Source organism: Aethina tumida, chromosome 2, assembly GCF_024364675.1.
Source record: "Aethina tumida isolate Nest 87 chromosome 2, icAetTumi1.1, whole genome shotgun sequence".
NCBI classification, from domain to species: Eukaryota; Metazoa; Arthropoda; class Insecta; order Coleoptera; family Nitidulidae; genus Aethina; species Aethina tumida.
The window spans coordinates 24,790,512-24,803,961 of record NC_065436.1 but is presented as its reverse complement, the minus strand read 5'-3'; the positions used below and the strand labels follow the sequence as shown (position 1 = coordinate 24,803,961).

The 13,450-nt window shown below is 30.8% G+C and overlaps 3 protein-coding genes across 4 annotated transcripts; 1 reads left to right on the top strand and 2 right to left on the bottom strand.

Annotated features, from left to right (window-relative positions):
- The first annotated feature begins 684 nt into the window (after positions 1-684).
- Positions 685-1,751, top strand: LOC109596578 (metaxin-2-like). Its single transcript, XM_049963137.1, has one exon. It carries the CDS (start codon positions 779-781, stop codon positions 1,688-1,690), a length of 912 nt encoding a protein of 303 aa, XP_049819094.1. The 5' UTR covers positions 685-778; the 3' UTR covers positions 1,691-1,751.
- A 374-nt stretch (positions 1,752-2,125) lies between these two features.
- Positions 2,126-3,514, bottom strand: LOC109596588 (uncharacterized). 2 transcript variants are annotated; one of them, XM_049963136.1, is made up of 2 exons: positions 2,966-3,514; positions 2,126-2,721 (listed from the first exon to the last, which is right to left on the bottom strand). In XM_049963136.1, the coding sequence occupies exons 1-2, from the start codon at positions 3,401-3,403 to the stop codon at positions 2,698-2,700; spliced, it is 462 nt and encodes a 153-aa protein (XP_049819093.1). In that variant the 5' UTR covers positions 3,404-3,514; the 3' UTR covers positions 2,126-2,697. The 2 variants fall into 2 exon arrangements, with proteins under 2 accessions (XP_049819093.1, XP_019867712.2); XM_020012153.2 differs by having other exon boundaries at positions 2,932-3,492.
- Positions 3,515-6,423: 2,909 nt separating this feature from the next.
- On the bottom strand, positions 6,424-12,393 carry LOC109596608 (uncharacterized). Its single transcript, XM_020012175.2, has 9 exons — positions 12,246-12,393; positions 11,826-11,925; positions 8,535-10,392; positions 7,911-8,478; positions 7,408-7,849; positions 7,121-7,319; positions 6,847-7,060; positions 6,627-6,761; positions 6,424-6,513 (listed from the first exon to the last, which is right to left on the bottom strand). Exons 1-8 carry the CDS (start codon positions 12,291-12,293, stop codon positions 6,702-6,704), a joined length of 3,489 nt encoding a protein of 1,162 aa, XP_019867734.2. The 5' UTR covers positions 12,294-12,393; the 3' UTR covers positions 6,424-6,513; positions 6,627-6,701.
- Positions 12,394-13,450: the final 1,057 nt, after the last annotated feature.

The window sequence follows — 13,450 nt, the reverse complement described above, 5'->3', positions numbered from 1 at the left end:
TCTCTTTGAAGGTCCATTATCAATATTCCGGTGAGATTACGGGTCTCCACAAAGAAATAAATGAGAGTGCGGTGAGATAGCACAAATACGGGACCACAAAACAAGAATAAATTAAAAACGACGTTTTGTAAAGTTGTAAGGGTTTTTAAATTAGAAAATGAAAATTCTTTCAACCTTTGTTCGAAACGTGATTGAGTGCACTCATAAATTGTTAGTCTTTACTAATTGAAGCTACCCTAATGTAAACAATCCATTGTATTGTCACATATGATTTTATTACGTGCTGAATAAAGAAAATCATCGGGGTCATGTTTTAATAAACCTTAGTGTATTGATTAATTAAATAAAATATAAAAGTTGACAGTTGACAGTTGTGGAAGATGGAGGAGAATGAGATAGAAGATGAAGTAAGTGGGGTTAGTGTCATCCCCATCCTTAAAGATGACCTTTAGCGTATTATTGTTTGTTTCCTATTTTTAATTATTTGTTAATAAAGTAGTTGGTATATATTTGACTTCTGTGTTTAACTGAGCAACTCCCCAACTCTAATAAGTCACAGGTGTGACCAAAAATGATAAGTAGGAACTAAATAATTACATAAATATTAAAAAATAAGGGACAATCATCTGAATTTTTGATGTAATATTATTGAATGACGTATCAAAGATACAAACCTTTTTTGGGGGTTATGTCATCGATTAATTTAGTTACCGAAATTTTGACGTTACTGTCATTTGTGTCATTCTTTCTTCTCAACAAAATTTGAAACTGAAACAACATGCAGGGTGATACAAATGACACAAAAACATCCACGCAAGGAGATGGCGACAACAAACCAGAAAATGATGGGATGCCTGATATCCTAATAGATCCACCATTAAATACCAGCGGTGGCGAACCCCATAAGGAAGGTTTTCACAAGTTGGAAAAATTCATATCACGATTGTGCATCGGTAAAGGTGTAATACAAGAACCATGGCCTAAAGACGCCAAGCTGTATCAGCAGATTGAAGATAAACAGATCATACTACCGGATAAAGCCAATTGTTTAGCGGTGAAAACTTTTCTGAAGATGTGTAACCTTGAATTCGACGTAGAACAGAGACCCAACGCTGAGCACATGTCGCCCTCTAGAAAAGTGCCTTTCCTTAAAGCTGGCCCTTTTGTAGTTTCAGAATTAGAAGGGATTGCAGCTTTTGTAAATAATAAAGGCATTACTTTGACAGAGAAGTTAGATGCGGATATGAAGTCAGATATGAAGGCATACATGTCTTTAGTAAGTAATGTAATTGAAACTGCTGAGCTGTATATTTGTTGGATGGATAATGAGATTTATAATGAAGTGACTAGTGTAAGAAATGGCTCCATTTATCCATGGCCTTTGAATCACATTCAGAATCGGGCGAAACGAGGCCAGGTAATACAAAAACTAAAAGTTTTACGTTGGCACACAAAGACGATGCAGGAAGTTATTCAAGATGTAGAAAATTGTTGTCAAGCATTAAGTGATCGACTGGAAGGTGAAGAATATTTTTTCGGCACCACCCCTACTGAATTAGATGCTTTGATTTTTGGACATTTGTTTACCATCCTTACTACACAATTACCTAAAGACGACCTGGCAAACACAATTAAGAAATACCCTTTATTGCTCAAGTTGGTTGAGAATATTGAGAAACTGTATTTATAATGATTATATTTAATTAACTTTTTAGTAGAAGAAAGAGATAAATAAATATTTATTAAATGCGTATTGGTTTATTTTTTATAACAAAATTATTCAATTGACAATATGCCTAGAATAAATTTTAATTAAATAAAAGTATAATTGCACAAATACATTTTCTTTTCAGCACGAAAGTACAGCAGACCAAGAGAAAACGTCTTTCTTGAAGATGACATATTTCCACAATATTACCTCGAAGTTCAGAGGATGAAAGCCTTTAGTAAATGCAACACCGACATTACTTTCCTTTAAGAATGATAATATATGTACGTAGATAGATAGGAAGTAGTGCATTACACTAATAGCAATACATTTCATGGCGACATACATGTCTAAAAACTATTTTAGGTATGAAAATGTGGTATTAAAAAATTTATTGGAAGATGTGAATAAAATACATGTATTTTTTTATCAGTGTATTTGAAATTATTAGTTCACAAGTTACTTGACATAAACATAAATGTTATACATTTGAAGTAATACGTATTAGTCAGAAGAATTATCCCTGTCATATCCATTAATGTAATAACGAAAATAACAATATTCTTTGAATTCCACACCGTTGAAATCCGGTTCATTGTTGCAATAATCACCAGCTGAATGATCGTGATAAGGATAATCAAAATTGTTAACTTTCTCTATAATATCTTCTTCTACAGTATAATAAACTCGTTCGGATAAAAATTCTGATTCGTCATCTTCATTATTTTGGTTAATTATTTTTTCTCTTCGAGATCTTCTTTTTCTAAAATGTTTTCTTGATTGTATAATTTTGTACGATTTATTAGGTCTTGGCCTATATGCAAAAATGTCGTCACAGTGTACTTTTTTTGATAATATAGCATTAAAAGTTCTTTTTTTATATACGGAACTTTCATTATTGTTATTTGTATTTAAAATTGGTGGTGGCTCATTGTTGCCAAAATTTAGTGGTGTGAATGGCCTTAATTCAGTTTGCAGACCATTTTTCTTTAAAACTTCCAGTTCAAAGGATGCTGAAATAAAATATACTGAATGTATACGTTAATTAAAAAATTTAGTTTATGGATCAAATAGTATAGATTACATTAAGCTTTTACAATTTCTACATACCCACACAAACTTGCAAGTTTTCAGAATATAATTTTAAAAAAAGTTGCTTTAGAAATTTCAAATACGTATATATATTTAATGTAGTTTGTGGAACGGGAGGTATGTATAATTACCTTGAGGAACATTATTTTGATCCATTTCAATTACCTGCAAATTACATTCTTTCATTGTACTAAGGTTGTTAAGTTGATAAATGTTGTTACGAATATAATAATTATCTTCGTAAATAGTGTCAATTTCGCAGTCTTTCATATGTCTTTCATTTAATTCTAAGTGTCCAAACCTATTATTGTCTATATACACTTGCAGATCTAGTGGTGTATCTACAGGGGCCTCATTGTTAGTCACCTGAATTCCCTGTTCTTTTGACACAAAAGGGGTTATCAACGAGGCCTTTTGCAATTCTTCAAAGACAGTGCTGTCGACACTAGTACAATTATTTCTGGTTGCCGAAGATTCACTGAAGTCGGACACGTCGTATTCTTCTTTTTCTCCATTTTCTGCGTTGGTCACAATTTTTCTTATTTTTACATTGTCTTTTTGAATGAGAAACGTTAGTAACTTTTTAATTTTTTTAAAACCCATAATTCTTGAAAACCAAAATTTATCGTTTACCAAAATTTATTTTACTTATTTTCCAAACTTGTACGCTTCTACTGTCAATTTTATTTGATTAATGTGACGTTTCTGATGTCAAATCCCCATAATTTTTTTTCGGTGCCATGGTTTTAATGTATTTATGTTGGGAATACGAAATTTGTCTTATACAAATATATTGGTTTAAAGCGTGACATATATGTCCATCAAGAACGCAAATACGAATTTTAGTTAGGTTAACCATGCTACAATCCATCACTTAAAATTATTACCAGTGGGACACCCACAATTCAACAGCAGCCAGCAGTGAGCTGACCACGAATATTAGGCTTCCTGGCTAGACCATGGTTATCCACCCAAATCCGATTAAATTTTGTGTACATGTATTAAACTACGTAAATATATTAACAATCACCGTTTTTTTAATTTTGTTAAGTTCATTACCAAAATTATTATTCTAATGTACAATACCACAGAAAATTTATGAGAACAAAATATAATTTTTTGTAATTTACATTATTCCAGGTAACTTTCAGTTTGTTACGAGCTCAATATAGGTAGTATCTTATTCGACTGAAATATAGAACCTGTCTATTGTTATACAACAATAGGTTTTGGAAAAGTGAAAGGATAACGGATAATGGAATGAAATTAAAATAAAAAATATTTATTTTATTGTTTTTAGGGCAGCTGCTATGCTCCATATTTAGACTGTATTTTAAATCAATAAAACAAACATGAATTAAAGTATTTCTAACAATAATTAAATATTTTTTCTTTATATATGTCGTACATTTATTATATTTATTTAAATGTACATTTAATATTACTGCAGTATACGAATTTTGTCGTTGAAAAAATCAAACACTGCTGCTACAACTTTTCACATGAGTTAGGTTTGTAACCAAGTCACACGCATAGATCTGCATACATATTGAAGTAGCGCCATAGGTAGCATACAGAAGAACATACCTGTCGATACAACCCGTATCACTACTTGTTCCTTCGGCAATATTCAAAATTCAAATGTACTAAATAATCTTTTACAAGAATAATTTACATAGATATAAACTTTGCTAATTTTATTAATTTTGTAGATTGTAGGCAATTATCAGTACACTATGCATCAATGAGTATAATTTAATACTTAGATACTCAGTCAATTATAAAACTTCCAATTATTTGTAATTAAACTGTGCTCAAATAATTTTCTAAAAGATGCGACGATAAAGAAGTTATTGCCTATCCTCGGGCATTTCAAATAATTTCATTCTCAAACTTTATATCTATCTTCAATAGGTGCTGATAAAGGCAATTTTTATTCAATTTCTAATGATTAAAACTAAAGTTTAATCAACTAATAATTAATCAACGTCAATATCCTTCCATTTGAAACTAAAATACAGTGAAATGCAATATTTAACAAATGGTATGAAATAATGGAGTAAATTATAAAACTGAAGATACTATAAGAATATATCTTTGTTGTCCTTCCTGAACGTGATTTGTTCTGTTAAAATTCTGAAATATAATTATCTGGATCAATTATAATGAAAAATTTATTTCCAGATTGCCCCGTAGTGGGAGACTTACTGTCTCTGTCGTGCATGATATCCTTCTCAAGATTCAGTAAACGATTTTCTATCGGTATGGTTTTACAAATATGTTTTAAAAATTTATCAGTGTTCACCAAGAACCAAGACTAGGAAACTCTAATGGGTAAAATGGTTAATGAATTTTTACTGCCATCTATCGGGACTGTCCATTACAATCATTTAAATTTACACCAATCTGACCCCTGCGATTATCCCTAATGTGGATAAACTCTCCTTTCTCTCTGTCGTTAGCGTGAGTTTTGACAATCTTTGTTTAGCGTTGCTTACTTCTATTAGAAGTGCGTTTTTTAAGGATTTTCCCTTTTCTATTGTGTTATTTGTGTTGTTTGTGTTAGCGTCCTTTTGTTTACCGGTTTATTTAAATTTTATAACTGTGGGAAGAGTAAAACGATGCTATGTACCTGGGTGTAACTATAGAAAGACAAAGAGGTAATATTTAACATTAATCAATATTAAATATTATATTCTGTAATTAGTAAACCATGCAGCATTACTACTATACGTCCTATTTGGCTTCAAATAATAAATAATGAGAAACTTTTGCAAATGGATGATAAATAGATAGGAAATTACCTTATTTGTGGTTTACATTTTAAGGATAGCTGCAAAGAAGCCTTACCATCACTTCATTTATCTGGTAATTTTTAGTATTAGAGTTAATTTTTAATGTTTTTTAAATAAATTTTAAAAATGAAAAAATAAAAAATGTATATTAATAGTCTGAGTTTTTTATTAAAAATATTATTTTAATAAATAAAAATTTAAAAATAAATATAAACCTAGACCTAGGGGATTCCCCTAAAAGTTGGCGGGTTATTTTAGTACTGTTCGATCCCAATAGATGGCGCTGTCCACGTTTATTTAGTCACCAAAATTTACTACAGAGTTAGCAATCTATAAGTGTATACAGTCTTTGCTAAGAACTCTTTATACATGTAGACATACATACACAAGTTCTATTGTTTATTTAAATATCTTAAAAAGAGGGAGGGAGATTGATTTTTACCGATGCTCTCAGATAAACTCTTTCCTTGATAAAGTCGCAGAAAAAAACCTGACGGACTGGCCAATATTGTGGAAACTTTTCATTAAGTTGTTAATATCACTTTATTTTCATATAACTTTATAGTTTTCAGTTATAGAAATACTTCTAAACAATTTCAATTTTAAATAAAACAATTAAAAAAAATTATCAGCATTTATAACAAAAAAAGTTTTTTACAATAATTTAAGGTTAAAGCTTTCATCAGTACAACTTTTTGAAGAAACTGATTGACAACTTTAAAAAACTCCTTTTGAGTTTTTATTAATATTCAAAAATTAAAAAAAAAAATAAACAAAAATTATAATATTGATGAAACATACAGACATTCATACAATAATACACAATCATTACTGACATAAAAATGATATTTATTCCAGACCTTATACAGAAATACCAACAACTACTAGCCATCATTCCGAGAATAGATCATCCAGAATCTGAAAACAAGATTTAATTACTAAAGGATAGTAAAAATAAGATTAAGTTATGTTACATTAAATAATTTTAAAACTAATTTTTTAAATGTAAATTTTATATTTTATTTAATTACCTGGCTTGCAGTGAGGATCTTTTAGCCTTTTTTAATGTGACTTTCCAGTCGAATTATGTAATCCCTCCATGTTACTTAACAGTTGCGTTTTTTACTATCTTCTTTACATTCCGGGTCGCTTTCAGGTGTAATTATCTAAAAAAAATAGATCAACATCAATGTAGTAATACAAAAAACCTTGTTATTTCATGAAATGCACAATTCAGATGAAAAATATTACCTTGGGCATATTATAAGTTTTGCAAGCATCTTTTGGTTCGCAAATAGTCAAACCGGCTCTATTTGCGGCCCTCTCGGCAATGGCGCGTAATCTCATTCTTTTGAATTCTTCAGGACTAGGACAATCACGAGCTTTAAAATAGTTTACAATGTTTGAGACCAATGTGCCCAACATAGACTTTTTCGGTGTTTCTTTACAGATGTCTTCAAAAGTACTATAAATAAATTTAAATTATTCGCTTACTCTACTCTCAACAATTTTAGAGTGAACCAACCTGGTATCATTGTCGCACTGTTTAATACTTCGATTTTCAGAACAAGTTTCTATAACATTGTCAACGCATTTATCAACTTTACATTCACTTTTAGCTGGCGGTTCTTCTACAATAGCTCCCCCTCTATTCAGAATGGACATAGTTTCTGATGAATCGCAAAATCCCAAGTCGTTATACTTCTTCTCAACGGGTTTACAGTCTAGAAATAGACAACGTAATTAACAACAATTATATGAGTTAACAGCAAATGCACACATTTTATGTTAATGACAATATATTACACCTACCAGAGACGTGTTTGGATTCCGAACTTATTCCCGGTATGTTAAATTGAGATTTAATTTTATCCGCCCTTTCTTCCTGGTACGGCGTGTTTGGACATTCTGAGATTTTAGTTTCTAATGTCTCCTGTGGTGCCTCGGAAAATGAAGCAATAGGTGCTTTAGTTTTAAAACAGCCTTTTTCATTAATCGGTGGCTTGTCATCGCAATCTTCGGCTTCTGCAACTTCTGGCGGACAAATTTTCGGATTCTTCTTTTTCGATCCGCCTCTGGGCAAACATTTTAGAGTTGTGGTGATAAAACAACGTTTCAGTAGGCAATCGCAAAAATATGTACTATGTACATTATGAATTTTCGATGTAAATCTACTATTTATTTCTATTTCAAGTCTTGAGGATGAGTGAATGTAACGGGCATTGACGTTTGGCACTTCACATGTTCTGCTTATCTGTCTATAACAAGTAATATTTTTACATATTTTCAAATTTATCAAGTAATTAAATGCTTACGGTTTGGACGGGCATAGTGTGAAGCTTGACTACAAACTTCTGTCCGTACCCGAAAGGTCTGTCCTTCGCCACGCACTGCGGATAATCATTGCGCGTGAGATGTTTGGATTTGAGAGGAGTGTATGGTTTTCCAAAAGTGCAGCAATCTTGAGTAATTCCCTCGTTTTTAAGACACAACTTTTTCTTGATGCATCTTTCTTCCTTATGTGGGTCTAATTTGTCGTAGCTGTAGGGTGGAGGTTTGATGATGTTATCGAAACCGGGTACTTGTTGGAAATCCGGTTGCAGACGCCTGGATGATTCTAAGTTGTATGGACACTCTGACATAAATTCCTCAAATTCTTCAATTACACATTCTGAAAAGGCAGGGTACGGTGGCTTTTGTTTTACGCATTTAAGATCCTTAACGACTTTTTCACAGTCAAATCTGCATCTTGGTGGACAATCTGGATATGATATATCGGGACAAGTCTTACAATTCTTATATCTCACTTGTTCCGTGGTGGCATTGTTTGATTTGAATGAATTTTCCAACAGGCTAGATTTCACAATTACATTTGAAAACAATCTAAATAAATAAAATCAGTATTATAATTAAGTAATAATAAGACAATAAAATTTTACCTTTTACCTTTTAATGTGTTTTCGACTAAATTGCTCATTAATAGAGAATTGGAAACAGAATTTGTGCTGTACTTTTTACTTTTGTTTCCAATGTTTTCTTCATCTCTAGGATTTCTCCCACACCTTTCACATTTATATTCAGTTGTATTCGTAAAAGGTTGAATGTAACTTACCATGCACTCTGAGTAAGAAGGATATGGGGTTTTTGGGGTGCGTTCACAACAAACTGCATGACGTTTTCTAAAACAAGCATCTGGATCTACTAAAGGACAATTGTCCAAACAAAATCTAGGACATGGTTTGGGATGTGACCCACACAAATCTCCTTTACAATCGTCACTTCTTTTTATTTTTGGTGCTTTACATGGCTTGTCTTTTTTGGGACAGCCCCAATCTTCTTCTTCAGTCTTGGGACATTTTTTCCAAGAATAATAGCGATTAGCAGATTCTTGATAATTTCTATATAGATTTATATAGTTAACTTCTAACTTTGAAGAGTTATCGAGTGCTCCAGAGTTACATGAGAAATTCTTTTTCTGTATACTAAATAATACTTTGTTGTTTTTATTCATATGCCAGTTAGAACTAGTTGACATCTTTCTTATTGTGTTAACTAATGCACCGGTGTATGTACTAAACCTCTTCTGGTTGCAATGTTTGCATTTTAGTTCTCTCATTTTCTTTTTGTCACAGGTTCTGTCTTTTACTGCAGGTATTTTCCTGCAATCAGCGTCCGCATCCTCTACATATTCCCAACAATCAATGTCTGCTCTGGGTGCTCCTTCACCGCAGATCTCTACCTCACAAAGTGGTCGAGGTTCACATACTTCCAAGTTTAGTCTTGGAAGAGGAGGCACGTCACACGGTGGTGGTGGATCTATACAAGGACAATCCTTGGGAATCAATTTGGGCAACTTGGCATTAATATGTAAAGGACATTTTTTCGGTATGGGTGGTTCTTCTTCCGGACAATATTGATCCCAAACTTCTTTTGGTTTACGAACTTTAGTTCTTCCACGTCCTGACTTTTTAAACTCTATTTCATTTAGAACACTTATGGGGTCGGCTATGTTGACTTTCGACGAAGGATCTTTTTTAATGTTTACTTTAGCAATGGGTTCTTTTATTTTAGCAATATTAATATCAGGTGACTTATCAAGCAAGGGGAGAGTGTTACTGATAATACCTACATTTATTTCTGGTACTGACTTCGATTTAAAATTATAGGTAGATGCATTTAGTGAGGTACTTTGGGTGCTTAGTTGTCTTACACCTTGATATGGTTTTAAGTGATTTATTTTGTTTAAGCGATCTGAATACGATGGAACTGGCACGTCGTTTCTTAATTTTAGATTATCGCTTAAATCGAATTCAGATGCTGTTTTGTCTTCAGTGTTTTTTTCACTTTTTTCAGGTGGTTTATTATAGGTAGAAAACTCCCTCCTGTTTAGCATTCCATCTTTATGGTACGTATTTTCGTGTTGAACTGAATATTCTTCTTCTTCTGCTTCTGCTTCGTTCTCTGGATATTTAACCCACTCCCTTGGCTTCAGTATTTCCGGAAAAACGATGTTATCTGTGGATCCATATGGCTTCAGATTGCTGGGCTGTAAATGAGGAAGAACTCGACTAAGTTGTTTTTTCTGTAAGCGTGACATGCTTTTGTAAACTTCATTTCTTCTACGAATTTTATAGCGAGGTTTTGCGGCTTCCAATTCATATTGTTCAGCGGAATCAAAACTGTTTATGAATGTTCTTTCCCTTTCATTTTCCATTCCTTTGAAAGAGGTTGAGGAGTAATTTTTGATTCCTGTTTTTGCATTTTTAATTTTGATATGATTGGAGCGTTCATCTGCCGCTGAAAATAATCAACATTTTGATATTTTGATAGGATAAAGGTGTGATAGATTGATTATATGTAAGGTGTTTCACATGATTATCATACGTATGCTCCTCTAAATGACAAGCTGATTTAGTTATATAATTTAAATAAAAATACAAAAAGGAAAATTACATATATACACATATATACATACATATACAGAAGGAAAAGCGTTTGACCCGTCGAATTTAGAGAGAGACATCATGCATGACAGAGACAGAAGTCTATCCCATGGTGGGAGACTTCATATCTCTATTGCACATTTAGATGAATCAAACTCTTTTTGTACTGTATATACATATAACTAACTAATCACTAGTCTAGAATATATGAATACTATCCACATAGTTACTATACTATATACAAAATAGTTGATAAACCTAAGAGTTGCAATGTCATTGATCATGGTATCTATTCATCGAGGGAACAATTAAATATTTAAAAAAATATGTATTTTTATTATTTTGTTTTACGCTAGAAGATTTATGCCAATTTTTCCCATAAATTGTAAGTTATTAAAGAATTAGTGAGTTATTACTTTTTAATACACAAAATTTTATAATATATATTATACCTTAAATTTTAGACATAAATATATATGGTGTTCTAAAAGTGGTTTAAACAAATGAGGGTACATTATTAAAAGTTAAAATAAAAAATTTGTTGCATATAAAACAATGAACATGCCAAGCAACGTTGTTTCAATTGTCTAAGTATTACAATGTTGCTATGGATACTGTTTATTAAAAACTTTAAATTAATAAAACAAAAAATATTAATTTCAATCACTTATGTTTCTTAATGGCAAGACCGATATTACTTTTGACAATTTCATAAACTTACAAGGGTACCTTAATAACATTCAATCATTTGTTTCTGTAATTTTTGTGTACCCTGTTTATTGACAAGGATTAAAAAAAACTAATATTCATCTGTCAAGTAACCGTTTTTTTCTATGACAACAAAAAAACAAATTATAAATTTGATTAAATAAGTGGAATGTCAAATTAATTCATTAACCTCAAAAGATAAAACTGTTTTATTTAAAAAAAACTCTATAGTAAAATGAGGATTCCCCTCGATGTAGTTTAAATTTAATTTAATTACAAAAATATAGAAACGCTTTAACCTCCTTTAATTTCCCTTAATATTATATGATTATGTAAAAATGTCGATTATAATTAGTATAAAAAGGGTTCCTAAAATTTTGACTAGAGGTATTATATAAGAAAAAATACATCTGGAGACAACATTAAAAAACAGTCCTGCGTTTTTAATAAATAGCTTTTAACTTCACCTATGTGAAGTATTTTAATCCTTTACATACATGCATTTAAAATTATTGGAGATTTTTGTTAAATTTTGGTTGTTTCTGTACGGTGTGTAATCTGATATAATATAAAACTCACCTATTGATCCAGATGCAGATTTATATGGGTCGCTATGAAGGTTCACTTTAGTTATTGGTGACAATGATTTTAACTGTCTTTGGATATTAACTGGACCACTCTGAAATAATAAAAACTATTAATATTGAATTACTCAATGGTTATAAACATCGTTTGATGCTCCAATATCATCGTAAATCGCGTAAATTCCGTAAATATTAAGTATAAACCTGCAATATTAAAAGTTTATTGACTACAAAATATTTTATAGCAACATTCACTTTAAAATATTTAACTAAACGTTGAATATTTTAAAGTTAATACAATTTTCTGTTTCAAATCACATGCTAGTTTGGTGTCTAACAAAAATATGTTTAATAATTATATGACTAAGTAGTAGTAATTTCTTACATTAAGTGTAGTAATGGTAAATATACTTACAGCGTTACTTGCTACTCCAGATAATTTTAATCCCAGTCTTAAAGCCATAATTTTGAATTGTAATACGAAGAATTTTTTTCTGTGAGCAAACAAATGATAAAACGTTACTTACAAAAGTTTGCTCATGTTGCCATGTTATTTAAAATAAATGATGTCAATATAGACAAAAGATAACTGGAATGTTATGACAACGGATAACAAAATTGGGGAGTTTTTGTTTATTCCAAAGCATATTATAAATAATAGTAACATTGGATTACAAAATTCAATTTTTGAAATAAAAAATATTTAGTTAATTGCAAATTTATTTTATATTTATTTAAGTGGTCCAAATGAAAAAAAAAAGAATATAATTGATAATTTTAGAGTTGAGCATACCCAAATTATATTTTAAATATATAAAAGAAAGTATTTACACTTTAGATGTAAACTGGAGAAATAATGCAAATGCGTCTTAAACATTAATTAAATGAATTCTATTCGTGTAATTCTAAAATATAATATAGATCTTTAAAGATGGAGATTTTTAAAAATCTTAGATAAGTCTTCAGATTTTTGAAGTGAAAACTTCTTTAGCCGCGTTGGGCCCTTTTTGGTAAGGAAAATCCTATGGGTCCGCGTCACCGACATGCTTTTGATTTGCGCACGCGCAGTGTGGTGTGCGCCTTATGCACTTTTTGGATGGGTGAAATCTCGTGCATTCGCGTCACCGATATGCTTATACCAGTATATATGTAGCTATACAGCTGACGTATAGTACTGTGTATATCTTATAAGTGAAATTGAATGGATTTAGTGAAAAATTCAATGTTTATATAATGTGCATTGTTGAAATAGTATTTTTGTTTGATTATTATTTGAATGGCCATGATCGGAAACTCAGTACTACAAAATATAAAACGACAATCGATGCCGTTTTTACGTGATATTTAGATAAATTTGAATCAAAGATTTTCATTTCTTAGTTAAGTCTATTGTATCATTTTTATAACAAAATGAAATAATTGAAAGTACAAAAAGTGTAAGTATTGTTGAAATTAATGATTACAATGATGCAAACAATTAAAATAATGTTAAAAATCAAATACATTAAAATTTAAGTAAATACAAATACTATCCATAAATAATATGATTGAATATTAATTGTTATTTCAATTGAATAGTATTTATATTTTGTCATGATCTTGTACAGCCCGTAATATATT